At 39.1% G+C, this 14,159-nt stretch overlaps 1 protein-coding gene across 1 annotated transcript in view; it reads left to right on the top strand.

The window, feature by feature from the left end:
• Positions 1–2,403: 2,403 nt before the first annotated feature.
• Positions 2,404–14,159, top strand: part of emc2 (ER membrane protein complex subunit 2) — a 49,628-nt gene continuing 37,872 nt past the window's right edge. Inside the window, exons 1-5 of the mRNA XM_086039054.1 lie at positions 2,404–2,519; positions 3,175–3,288; positions 9,066–9,130; positions 12,160–12,245; positions 14,060–14,117. Coding sequence (XP_085895180.1) covers positions 2,480–2,519; positions 3,175–3,288; positions 9,066–9,130; positions 12,160–12,245; positions 14,060–14,117 — 363 coding nt within the window. The 5' untranslated portion in view covers positions 2,404–2,479. The remainder of the gene's footprint in view (positions 2,520–3,174; positions 3,289–9,065; positions 9,131–12,159; positions 12,246–14,059; positions 14,118–14,159) is intronic.

The raw sequence follows: 14,159 nt of genomic DNA, 5'->3' as shown, positions 1-14,159 counted from the left end.
ATGGAACAGGAACTATTTCAAACCCACAGAGAGCACCTCAGTCTTACCTCAAATTTTTCGTAACTGTTCATTTTAGAGATTGCCAACTCTGATTGCTTCTGTCAGGAATCAAAATATAATGCTTGTGAAGTGATTCTACTGGAACATTTTTTCATACAGACGGACTGGACTGCAAAGCAAAATATACTACATATATACGCATGTCTTGTGTGTGTCATAGCTGTGGAAACCAGTACCATCAAAACAAGATAACTTGGGTTTTCAGAGGGCTGCAACTACAGTGTTATGAAAACTATTTGCCCTCTTCTCAAATTCTTACTTTTTTTGTGGTTTCCTTACTTTAATGTTTACGGTAATCAAACAAATGTGAATGTGTTTTCTATCATTGGCAATGAGTCTTTCACATCTCTTTTCACATCTCTGTGGATAGATTTACGTTTCAAAAAATGTGATTAGCCACAGTTAATTCATGATTTAACAGGCAGGCAAAATACTTTTTTATTTATTTTTTTTTTTACACAGGACTAGGTAGCTTTGAATAGTTTTTTTTCCTGAATATATAACATCAGCATTCAAAAACTGCAATCAAGTTTACATTTGTTTGATGATCTTGAAGATTAAAGTAGGGAAACTATGTAAGAATTTGAGAAGTGGGCAATTAGTCTTTCAGAGTACTGTAATCTGCAATTTCTCTAGCTCCAATCTACACAGGCCCCTTATGTTGTAAGACTTTTATTCTGCCTTCACCACATTCACCTAGATCTTAGAGTAACAGGCAACTTGTTCACAGAGCACTTGAACGTGAGGTTTGCAGTGCAGTGTTCATTACATATTATTATTTATTGGGGCCTTCACCTTCAGACTCTCCTTGGCAGCTTCCATCTTAAAGGTCAATATATAAATGTTTTAAAATGATTACTTTGGTATTTGGTATTCCACAATAAATTAAACTGCATATCAATTCACTTTCACTAGTCTATGTACTGAAGAGAAATAAAAGAAAATCACAAATTGCCAAAACTCATTCAAAATCTGCTGAAGACGACGATATCCAGTCCTAGTCTTCTGCACTTGCAAGTTGCACTTTGGCCAATACGGTTTCTGCTCAGATATTTTACAGTATCAGTAATGCATGGAAAAAAAATCTCCACCTCGCTCTCTCTTCATAGAACATTAGACGTATACCTTTGCAAACGATATGACACAAGAGCTCTAAAACTGGTATTTATTTGTAAGCAAGTTTTTGCTGGAGACTAGTACATATTGATAAGTAATATGGCAAACAATAGATAAGATCCTCAGAAGGTTCCGGAGGGAAATCACAATCAAATGGTTGACATTTGGATAACAATTTTATGTTTTTGAATGATGATCATGATCGTGGTTGCCCGGAGGGGCAACTATTTAACACATCCGACTCACAGCTCTGAGGTCATGGGTTCAAATCTGGGCTCCGGCCTAGCCTGCGTGGGTTTGTCCGGTTTCCAGCCGCATTCCAAAACCATGCATGGCAGGTAAATTGAAAACTCTAAGTTGCTGGTAGGTGTAAATGATTGTCTATGTCTTGTGATTGGCTGGCAACCCTCTGTTTCTGAGGCTTTGGTCTTGAGTCTTGAATATATCAAAGACGAGCAACACAATTGTATTGACAGCATTAGTATTTGTTAGGGCTGTGCAATTAATCGAAATTCAATTACAATTATGATTATTACACTCCACGATTACAAAATTGGCAAAATCGTAAAAAACAATTATTAATATGGATTTATATCCAACGCACTATGCTTGTTTACACAAGGAAATCATGCTTGAATTTATACATTTGCACCTTTTTTTTAAATTTCAAATAATAACTAAGTTTATACATTTTTGTTTGGTCCAAAAGGAATTTACATAATTCTAGTGTTTCAAAGAAATGTGTTGTTTAAAAAAAAAAAAAAAAAGATCATTTGAATAATTGGGATTTCAGTTATTACAAAAATAATGGTGATTAACATATTTTTCATAATCAAGCAGCCTTAGTATGTGTTATATACTGTAGTTCCAAACAGTTCTATTCCCTCTAGACAACGTTGTGGCCAATAACACCTCATTGGCAATTAACATATTTTCTGTTTTAAACTATATGTTTTATAATGTTAGTATTTAATTTAGAGTAAAAGTACTAGTAGGTTTTGACATGTTAAGTGTTCCTTCCACTCAATTCAACCATTTTCTCGCTGTAGACAGACAATTCAAAGTGCTTTACATAAAACATTAAAGGCATTAAAGAAAGAGAAACAAAGTATTAAGTCATTGCACAAATCATAATAAAGTTAACACAAATAATAAGATGAAAATAATTAAAACCAAGCATCAGTAATATAGAAAGTGTGCACATGTATCATAAGGAAACTCATCATACGCGTATTCTTATGTGATTCCACGCCCATTAGCAGTCACATGACTGAGGGACTGAGGTTGTTGCTGTAAAGAAAAGATGGCGTCGGTTTCGGAACTGTACGATGTAGGCTGGGAAGGTAAGGCAAATAATAATTGTCACAGAATCAGTATTTGATAACACAGAGGTATTGTGGTGCTCTTTGTGTGAGACGGTCGTTTATTTTATCTTCTAAAATGATAACATACCAATGTGGGAAGTAGGTCTCCGCTAGTTTTAGCGTCGTACATCTTTAAACGACCTATTTAAGGTAATAGCTGTCAGTTTTACTTGAATATTGTTGATTATATGATTGATCATTACATTGATATGAAAGGTGCATGTTGTAAAAGACAAAAGGAGTTAAGTCGTCTGCAACGTATGGTTTGTGGCACTTCACTCTTTAAACGATTGTTATTGCTATCTTTAGCAGTAGCTGTAGCGTAGTGGACGTTACCCATTAATACAAATCCCGTTTTAGTAATCTAGTACTGTTATGATAACGATAACGATAATGGTGTGGCTGTAGAATCAGTGTTGACGTTTTGCAAAGTTTCCCCAGAAAATACAGAGCAGGGCCGTAACGCAAATTATTGTCGTTGAAAAACTTGCTCGCGTGTGCCTGTGTTTTCTTACTTGAATTGTGCATTACACTTGCTGTACCACATCCCTGCACTACATATGAACGAAGTTTGTTTACCAATATACTCCGCTAATTCGAGTGGTTTGATTTATTATATGTACTGTGTCTACAGAGATGCGAGACAAGTTGCGCAAATGGAGAGAGGATAACTGTAGAAACAGTGAACAAATAGTGGATGTTGGCGAGGAGCTCATCGGTGAACATTCATCTAAACTGGGGGATGACAGTAAGTGCTTTGTTTAAAATTAATTGCACATTGGAAGTAGACTGGTACATTTGGATAAATCCTAATCACTTAGATTCAGTTGTGTATTTTATAATGAACACTGAATTAGAGAACGTGTTAGAGAGAGAGCTGCATGCACCTAAAGTATGTGTCTGTTGGAGTAGTAGAAATAAACAACAAAGCATATACATGCATATTTGCTGTTGATAAATACCATGCAGTATTTCCACAAAATGTGGCTTCTGCTCGAATAAGTCACAGTGGCCTCTACTCGTAATAAGTCACAGATGCACCATCCATTTGCTTTTCTCCAAATGGACACACCATTTTTCCCCTCAGGGAAAATAACAGGTGCTAACTGTAATTACATTTAGTGTTGCCATATTTCTAAATAGTACAGTTTGGTATTGCTTCAGTGAAGCTGATCTGGCAGGTGCTGCTAACAGAAAGTGACAGCGAGAAATAACAGTAGTGAAGCCTCCAATTGCACAGCATAGTTAATCTGAACTATTGTGAAGTATTTTAACACACACACATACATATACAGTGGAACCTCGAGTTGTGAACGACCCTTATTAAGAACTTTTCAAACTGCGCACAAAATCTTAGTAGAAAATATGGCTCTAGTTATAGACATGTTTCGTTATGCAAACCATCACAGCATGGATGAGCGGACAGATCAGTGCGGTGCTATTTCATTATTTTATTTTTTAATACTCTTAAATAGACCTCAGAATGATTTAAAGGTTACAGTTGGCTGTAAATGCCCCAAAACCCCACATAAAACTCTGTCTCCTCCGCGGCAGAAAATAGAAAGCTGTCGTGTCTGCAGCTGAAAATTCCGCCTACAGACACACACACACACACACACACACACACACACACACACACACACACACACACACACACACACACACACACACTCACGCACGATTCATCCAATCACAATTCTCAAGCAGTCGCCTACATTGCTGATTAACGTGGCAAAAATGTTTGACTCTATGTAATGTATGATACTAGGGCTTAACGATTATGGAAAATAATCTAATTGCGATTTTTGTTCCAAATAATTGCGATTCCAATATGAGTTGTGGTTTCTTTTTTTTTTTCAAGGTACTTACTAATGTATTTCTCAACAATTAATCTTTATTACAACAAAGTATATCAGATTTGTTATGGATTATAGAATATTGAGGTAAATGCATATGAAGCATTAATTAATATGAAAGACAGTTTATTTACTCCAATTAGAGTTACAGTATGTAGTTACCAGAGCTGGGCAGTCCGTCCCGGGGCCGGACCGGTCGGACCCTCCGGCCCGGCTGGATGCCCATTTTTGGGGCGCGGGGTGGCGGCTGACATATTTTTAAAAAGGGCTGGACTAAGCATGGCCGGAAGTGGATTTTAGTCCGGCCCACTAATCAGCCTTCATGCGTGTGACGTGGTTGCGAGGCGGCCAAATTTCATCTCAGCCTACTCGATGAAAGGCTTCTTTTTAGGCTTCTTTCTACTCCCGCGTTGGAGCGAGCGACAACTGCCGCATTGATTCACATGACCGGCATTGTACTGTTGGCGACAGGTCTGCGACACATGCCACGCACACATCAGGAATTGTTGCTGCTCTAATCGGTCCATTATGTCACATGTTGCGATGACATACAGTTTCCCACATGGAGAGGATGCATCACGCAGCTCGTTGCTGCTGCAAAGCAAACTAGTTCGGCAGCGGAGTGGGTGTTATGTCACTTATGTGTGTGCAAAGAAGCTACTCACCCACGTTCCGCCACATTCCAGATCGTTTTCGCAATACAATTAAATGCATCGTCTAGTCATCTCGGTCCCATTATGGTTGTAGCAGGCATGATATCCATTGTTGTCGCTGTCTTTTTGAAGCGACGCCCCCCGACTTGGAATGCTTGTTTCAAAACAACTTGTCTCTACGAGTATAGTCAAACTGCGCGCAGCACTCAAAGGATGACGCTGACACATCAAGGTGGAGTTCATGCACTTCTTCTGCCGTCTTCCCTACTTCCGGAAATACGCCGCAACAAATGTGCTGTGTAGTGGTTTGCTGGTATGCTTTTATTTTGAAGGCCGGGTGTGAAGTGTGAAGGAGGGGAAGTGTGGGAAATAAATAGGTAACTTGTTGAATGCTTGCAGACTTGTCGTCTGTGGGACCCAAATAATTATACAATACGAAAAAACCAACCCCAGGGCTCGCAATGCAAGTAAGCACACGCAGCTGGGTAAGTACTAGTGGCGCGTTTGAAGCGTGTCCACAGCGGGTTTGAATAGTAAATTAGCCAGCTAATGACCTTTAAATAAACCTTTTCCGTTAGCGTCTCTCCCATGGCGGCGTCATGCACGTTTTTATAAGCCCTATAAGATGCGTACATCCAGTATTTATTAAAAATACGACACATAAAACTCGATGTCTGCCCCCCATGGGAGCAAGGGGCAGCAAGCTGTTGTGTGTGCAGCCGAAGTTCTGCCTACACACATGCTTCTTTCAATCGCAGTTCTAGCAGCGGCTACCTCAACCAGTACCTCGGGGATTTCGCAGGCATTTGTTAGGTGTTGAGGTCTAAAATGCCTGATTTCGCAGGCAATTTTCCTAAGTTGCAATAAAAGTTGCAATTTTTGGGGGTCAAAACCTCATTTGTTTACAATTAAGCAAAATGATTCTACAAATGTGTATAGTCTTTACTGAAAAAGGATATTTAGCACACATCTCTCAGCCTCTGGAGTTGAATCAAACATGACGGCAACCGTCATTTTCTCAGTGTGGCTCCTCAGAGCTTCTTCTTCGTTCTGGTAGACTGCAGCTAAATATTTTTTAAGATGATGATGATAAGCCAGAATGGCTCCTCCACTGATGACTTTTTATCTCGGGATCTTAAAGCTGCGTAGTCACTAACAGACATTGCGATATTGATAGTTTCACAGATCTGACAAGAAACCGAAAACTTTTAGCACTCTTGCACTTTTTTCCCTCATTATCTGAATTATCCCCTTGATAAAATCTAATATCACATCATCAGCCTGTACTGTGAAATAACTACAGGAGGGCAATATATCAAATTTTCAAAACAATTTGTGAATGTTGTTAGGAGCATGTGTAACGCATTTACAATCATTTTTGTATGATTATAATAAAGTAATATTTTGCACGCAAGTAACATTTTGTACAGAAGGGATGTAGTGATATTTCAAATTTGTCTCATGATTAAACTTCAACTAACACATTTAAAGACAGGTTTAATGATTGATTTACGTCAGCATAATGCCCAACTCTAAGCTTAACACACGTCATTCACATACACATTTTATGTACCGGTAACTAAGTTTCTCACCTTAGTTTGGTCCGTGCTCCCAACAGACCTTGATTCCATCATCTCCGTGAGAATTTGTAGAGTGCATGTTTCTTTGAAAATGTTTCACGTGTAATTGGAACGATATGTTGTGAGGTGCTTGTCGATGGATGACTTTCTTTTATAATCTATTATTATACTTCATTTATAACCAAATAGTTTACCCCTGCTTTCGTGCAGGAGGTCCGGATATTGGTTTGCACAGTCCTATCCCGTGTTTTTAGTTGGTAAATGCTTTGCGTTTTCTCTGCTCCACGTCTCTCTGCCGTCAACGTTCCCCATTGTCTGAAACAGCATGTGACATAGGAAGGATCTTCGTGAATTCAGCTATCCCTACTATTTGCAGCAGGGCGCCTGCGGAGCCATTTCAGGCAAAATAACCCCCAAACTAAAGTGAAATGTTCATTTTTAAAATGTAGTTGTTGTAGAGGTGGGCGATATATACCGTTATCGAAATCATCATCAATCTTGCTTTCACGATGTGTAATATTACATTATTGAGTATTAATACTGCCTCTAAAAGCATAACGACTCGAGTCAGTCGACGGCTGCAAAGTATGAGGAAATGCTGAAAATCTGGGTGCATTGACGGCAGAGGAGAGGAAGTGATAATCATTCGCCGGATCAGCGGCCAGGATCCAGTCACGTGACTCTGTCCACACTGCAGCCGAGCTGTTTCAAATATGGAGTGTCGAGCGGGGATTCATAGCGAGGCACGAGTCCATGTCGTTCGTAGTCTGTAAATGGTTTGGGGTTGACAAGACTGATGTCGGCGGGAATAACGTGCCAAAACATTCACTGTGAAGAGCAATTGTGTTGCACCGCGAGCCATATGGATTACGAGGAAAACCTAGCGACCGCGCAAGTACACTAAACAAAAGCGTAAACACACACGCACTCCCCCTCCCCCCCACACACACACACACACACACACACGCACACTCAGAAAACAGTCGCCGAGTTGAACCAACAAATAAAAAGGCACGCACGCACTCACGGGCACACACACACACCCAATACTTTAGCGAGCAAGTCAAACGTGAAGTCTGGATGATCGGTTAACATTCAGTTTACACGCTTTTAGTCCGCATCATTCATAACTAGCCTGTATTCATGTTGCGCAAACCACGGCGGCTTATTAGTGTAACGCCAGGATACACCCAAACATGAAAAGTCTACATATCACAGTGAAGAATTAGTGGGAAAATGTACTTTTTTGTTGATTACAGTTTTTTTAATTACAGTACTTTATTCTGAATACGGGGGCCAATGTATCAGACTGGGTGTTGTCATGATGACGTCTTTTTTTTTTTTCTCTCGCTCGGTGACACGTCCATCACACGTCACATATCAAATACATTTTCTCCCATTCTGATTGCTGTAGTTAACACCTTTTTCTCATTCTGATTGCTCTAGTAGTTGGCAGTGGTACACCAGTACTTACTGCAGCTCAAAATGTCATATCATTATGGAATAACAGCAGAGGCATTTAAATGACATAAATTCCCAAAAATCAATGTAAGTCTACACATTTTTTGTTCTTTATTGTTAAATATTGTCGTAGAATAGCATTCTGTTTTGCAGAAGCTGTATTTAGCAATTTAAGAGATGTTCAAAAAAAGCCGCCTATCCACAATCGGTTTGTGAAGCAAGTGCAGATTTAAAATATTTTTTGTAGAGTATCGTCAAATTATCGTTATCTCGTGACTGGGTCCTGCCCGCGGATTCGGAGAATGATCATCACTTCCTCCTCCTCTGCGGTCAATGCACACTGATTTGCCAAATGAAGATTTCAGCATTTACTCATAGTTTGTGACTCATTTTGCTTTTCGAGGCAGTATTAATATTCCATAATGTAAAATTGCACAGAAAGCAAGATTTATGATGATATTGATGACGATATCAATCGCCCATCCCTAGTGAAGAACCCAGAGAGATTTCAGGGTTTCCCCCAGTGCAATATAAGCTTGGTGGGCTGCCAGGATGCATGCATTGAGCAAATTCTTAAAAAAAAATGTTTGGGTTGACTACCACTTTTAAATTGTTGTGGTAGTGCTTAAAAATAAATTCATATATTTCCGTTATATATTATACTTTTGCACCTAACTGTCAAATGTTGGGAAAAATGCTTGTAATATTCTGATTTGTATCATAAGTGTGTGTGTGTGTGGTTGTACGTGTGTGTGTGTGTGTGCGGGTGTGCGCGCGTGCGTGGGGGTGTGTTTGTGTGTGTGTATGTACTGTAAAGGTAAAAAGATGTTTAACATTTGTGTTTAGCAGTCTTATTTTTTGTTTTTTGTAAATTGCACAATTCACATACATAATTAAAACATTGCAATGTTGCACCAAGAGGGAAAGTGCTAAAGTTTTAACACAGCCTCTTTTGTTTGTCTCTCTTCTGCCCAGTTTGGATTATTTATGAGCAGGTGATGATTGCAGCGTTGGACTGCAGTCGAGATGACTTGGCTCTGGTAAGATTTTATGATATTCCCTTACACAACCAGGATTTTCAAAAGCAATCATTCTTTCTGTCACAGCCATTCCCACTCACAGCATCATCTTGGCCAAATGTGTAAATACAGTTTTTATTTTGCCAAATGATATTACTTTCGTAATGATTTTTTCGTTCGGAAAAAATCATTAGTAGTGTTGGAGTAAGAGGTTGTAGCACATGAGTAAGTGCGTGACCCTAATTAATAGAGGTAAACCTTTTTCTTTGAGGGTTTATTTGCCATCATGAAATGTCATTTCACATTTGTAGTTAGCCTTGATTAGTTAATATTGCTAGGCCTGTCATGATAAACATGTTTTTGGGGTGATACATTTTCCCTGAAACTATCACGATCATAATGATAGTATCATTACTATTTTTTTTTTTATGCCACTGAATGGTGATGTTTGAGCAAAAGTACAAGAGCAATTATCTTTAAATTCTCATGTATATTGAACATTTGCATTGAAATGTACCACTTAGACAAAAAAATCTAAATAGAAATGAGAAAATCTTTACTTCCAGGGTTCACGCTCTCCGTTTGCCATGTTGCCAATGATGAGTTGAAATGGGGAGTGGCGTGATAAATATTTTCCATATTCGCCACTCCAGCAAGGGCAAATTCTTCCATCAAAATTGTCCATGCAAGACCTGCGCCAAAAGCCATGGCTACAAATTACAAATGCCGTATGCACATAATCCCACAATATTCTTCCTGGCCAGTTACACATATGATTGGATACCGTATTAACACAACATTGCTTGGCAAATAAAGTAAAATGCAATAATCATTACACTTAAATGTGTTGAAAAAATGCTGACCAAAAATCGCTCTAATTAATCTTTCCAAACAAGCAGTTAAACATTAAAGACCCTGTAAATAAATTTAAGTTTTTTTCTAAATACATTATTTTAGAACACAAGTTTTGAAAATGTGCAAAAATTGGCTAACAATTTAGTAGTGAACCGTAAAGCTCTTTTTCACCCTTCCAGTTATCCCCATTTTTGGGGCGGTCCTGAAACACAGTCAAGCCATCAAGGAACAGATTCCTTACTGATGGTAACTTGGCATGTTTCTACCACTACAATGTGCAATTGGCCATCAAGCTATGCTTACAACCTGAAAAAAAAAATCCCTGAAGTGTTTTTGTGTTTTTTCTTGGGGCTACAATGTCTCTGCTATGTGCAAATATGTGCGGTGCACATAAAATGACAGTGGTAAAACATAAACGTGATGTCATTGGTGCTACACTCACCTATGGCTAAGAGATTTTTATTCTGTTTAGCCGCATTGGCTAAGAGGTTTCATGACCAAGCGCCATCCCTGACTTCAACAAATATTTACACAACACGTGGCAGAGTAAAATGAGACAGGCTCACCTGTTTTTTGAAGCTGAGCCATGATTGGCTGTTACCTGAGTCTTGAGCAGCTGTGATGTCATTTTCAGTTGAGGGCAAGTGGTAAAATGGCCGCCCCCTGAGATGGACAAAAACGGGTGGATTTTACTGCTGTAACTCATATTCCACAAATGCAACATTAATCAGAATGCCTTGTTTAGCCTAGTGGAGACGCATAGAACATATTGCAAAGAAAATTTGGGGGTTGACTTTTTCTTTTAAGGACAAATAATAATTTTATGTGACAACATATGTGTTTGTTCTTTGTTTGTGTGCATGCATTTGAAGAAACATTTTGCTCCTTCCATTTCGCTGTGATAAGCTGAAGTGAACATTTTGGCCGCTGCGTGGCGGCGACTTCCAGTTGGTGTCGAGAACGTACTTACTATGCCACACGCATGCACAGAAAAAGCAGACACACAGCCAAAGAAAGTTAAAAAAAAAAAAAAAAAAAAAAAAACACAGTATGGTGAAACAAAAACAATGTGGGACAATGCCATTGCGTCTGTGGGACTGAGAGGTATATACTTGTAAATTGAGGGGAGAGATTCGTAAAACTGTGGGGACAGATTAGTAAATGAGAGAACAGATTCTAAAATAATGTTTTTTTTTCCTCCTACCCTGGCACCCCGGGGGCTCCGTACTATTCAACATGTCTGTAGGCTTTTTAAAGGATCTATAAAGACTATTGACCTCTTCAGTAAATCTGTTCCCAGGCTTATTACACTAGTTGTGCTCTATTACCCCTCTATCAGGTTGTTTGAACATAAATTGCTTGAGTGCAGTTGAGAATATGCAATTCCTGTTCTGCGAAATGCAGTCACTCCACAGAATCATGTGTTAATCGTAGGTCCCTCTCAAAATCCTCAAGAGTACAATCATGAACCATCTTGACAGGACTCTTTGTTGTTACTAAATCTGCAATAGTTACCTCATTTTGACCTCCGCTCGCCGGCCATCTTGACTGAAGGTCACAAGTCCTATAAACCTGATGTCAAACTAAAGCTCCTTCAAATAAATATATATAAATCTTAAAACTTGGGGTTAAGCTATTTGTGACATATAACCAAATGATTTTAGAATGCACTGTCATGGTTAAATCTACTTTTGCAAAAAGTGGACATAGAACTAATTTATTGTCAGTTAACAAACTGGCAGATGACTCACAGAGGACAGGCTTCTCTTGCTTTTGTAAGGTCACAATGTTTTCTTTTTCCTCTAGTTCATGTGAATACTGCATCCAATTGGAATATATGTACTGTAATGTCCTTACTGCATTGTTGTGGTTTTATGTCATGATACAGCTCTTAAATTTAATTAAAAAGGGTCTTCAAAAGGCTTCCTGCTGAAATGAAACCCTGTTATGATTTTTACAGATTAGGCAAACAGTTACAAGGGATCGCAAGCTCACCCCAGTGGGAAACCTGGGTAAAAAATAAATGCGAAGATATATTTTGGGTGGTTTGGCTTGAACAGTGTCTTATGAAAGCAAAATAGGTCAAAATCTCCAAATTGCACTTTTTTCTTTTGCGCGCGTGAATGGAGCATAAAATAGTTTAGTAGATACAGCCAGCTATAATTGTTGTCTCTCGTCTGCCCACATCCTTGCAGACCTGTCTACAGGAACTGAGGAAGCAGTTTCCAGATAGCCACAGAGTGAAGCGATTATCGGGCATGAGGCTGGAAGCTTTGGAAAGGTAAGCATGGAGCACCAAAATCTGGAGCGGAGAAGTGGGGAGACAACATCACTTTTTTGAATTGTACTTCAAGAGGCTTGAAATCAGAAACCGTTTAGAGAATTTGAAACAATAGTCTGAGTCTGTATATGTTCAGAAAGGTTTGAGGGTTGGGTGTATTTATGTTGGATCACTCAGCATTCATTTACTGAATTGGGTAACATGGAGAAAGCTTTGACTTTGGATAGCCCTTGAGTCGGAGTTTGGGATTCCCGGGAAGGAAGTGGTTAGATCCCACTGTTATTCTCGGGGTCCCTCAATTTCTGTTTTTGTCTTTCCTGTCCGGTTTTGGTGCTGGTACAAATGAGTGTGTCTTGGCCCAGTAAGTGTTTACGTCACCTCACGTGTTTCCCCTTCCCTCAGTGGTTTTTATTTTATTTACAAAACTTAAAAGAAATTTGACTTCAGTCTTTTGTCAGATGTAGTAACCTGAACACCGTAGTTAATTGGTATAAAAAAGGGGACACTTAAAGAAAGATTCTAACAAGAATTCCAAAGCACCCTCCCACCCCGCCAAATCAGCGGCTCGCATCCTTGTGCCATCTGAAATATTCGAAAATGTGGTTGAGTAATAAAGTGAGTGTGACAGAGGCAGCCATTCTGGACACGGGGCTGTTCGGTGCTAATGGAAAGAGTTACTTCTGTCTTCTATAGTGTGTGCTAGGACAGTCTGTATGTTTACATGGGCACATTTATTTGGATTAAAAGCCTGATCAGAATAAAAATGCTACATGTATGCACCCCATTCGGTATATTCTGACCCGATCCAGCTCATTTCGATCAAGATTTTATTACGAATGAGAAGGGTGGTTTATGTCGACCGCTAGTCCGATTGGCACGCATGAAAACATTTAGAAATTTCGAAACAAATCGTGTGTACCGCGCATGTCTGTCAGTATATGTGTTTCAGTTATTCCCAGAAGCTAGGAGAAGCAGAGCGAGCGAAAGACATGGCAGGCGCGAATAATTTGTTCCGATCAAAAGTGTGATGCATGAACATGCAAGTCCTAATAGTATCAATAGTTTTATTGTCCATGAAAACAGTGCATCAGATCGTAATTTTAATCAGAACTCTGGTCGGATTAAAGACATTTTGTCCATGTGAACGTAGCCAGTGTCTGATTACTGACTGGACGCTGCCTCTGACAGCTAAAATATCAGTGGTTTAGATTTAAAAACATCATTGACGTTGTTGCCATGTTCCTGATGTAGCATGACATGTATAATACACATGTACCATACATCTTATGTTAGTTTCTTTACTGCTTTTCACTTGAGTATAATTTGATGTTTAAAACTCAAAAGTGTTGCTCTTAAGAAACCTTGTTTGCTTCAGCCACCAGTTTTGGGTACGCAACACACATGTAGGCTGGTGTTACTGACCAAGATACAGACAACCAAATCAACACTTGGCTGCAGATCTAAGCACATTGTAATGTAGCAATATGATCTTGTTTAAAGGTGAATCAAACTGGGTACACTCAAACGAATAGAATATTCGAAACAGAGGGGTTTGTTTGCATGGATTTCATGACTCATTGTGAAATGATACAAGACTTATAAGGTTGGCTGTGCAACCAGAAACCTACACTTAAATGAGTGTTTATTTCATCCTTAAGATCGCCACTGATTACTGTATAGCCTTATTGTAATCATAGAAACATGTATACAGAAACTTGATTCTCCCAAACCGTTTGAAAACCCCACCACCTAATTTTACAAGATTGGAAAAGGATTGTGTGAAAACTGAGATTTTATTTGCTCTCTTTATGAAGGTACGATGAGGCCAACAAGCACTATGATGCCATTCTTCAAGACGACCCCACAAATACGGTAAGACAGTGATTCCCAACCAGGGTGGCGTGGCAGCTTACG

This window comes from Filicampus tigris, chromosome 8 (genome assembly GCF_054856515.1).
Source record: "Filicampus tigris isolate MCC_2025a chromosome 8, RoL_Ftig_1.0, whole genome shotgun sequence".
Lineage (NCBI taxonomy): Eukaryota > Metazoa > Chordata > Actinopteri > Syngnathiformes > Syngnathidae > Filicampus > Filicampus tigris.
The sequence above is the reverse complement of the archived record's forward strand: the minus strand, read 5'-3'. Positions and strand labels throughout refer to the sequence as shown.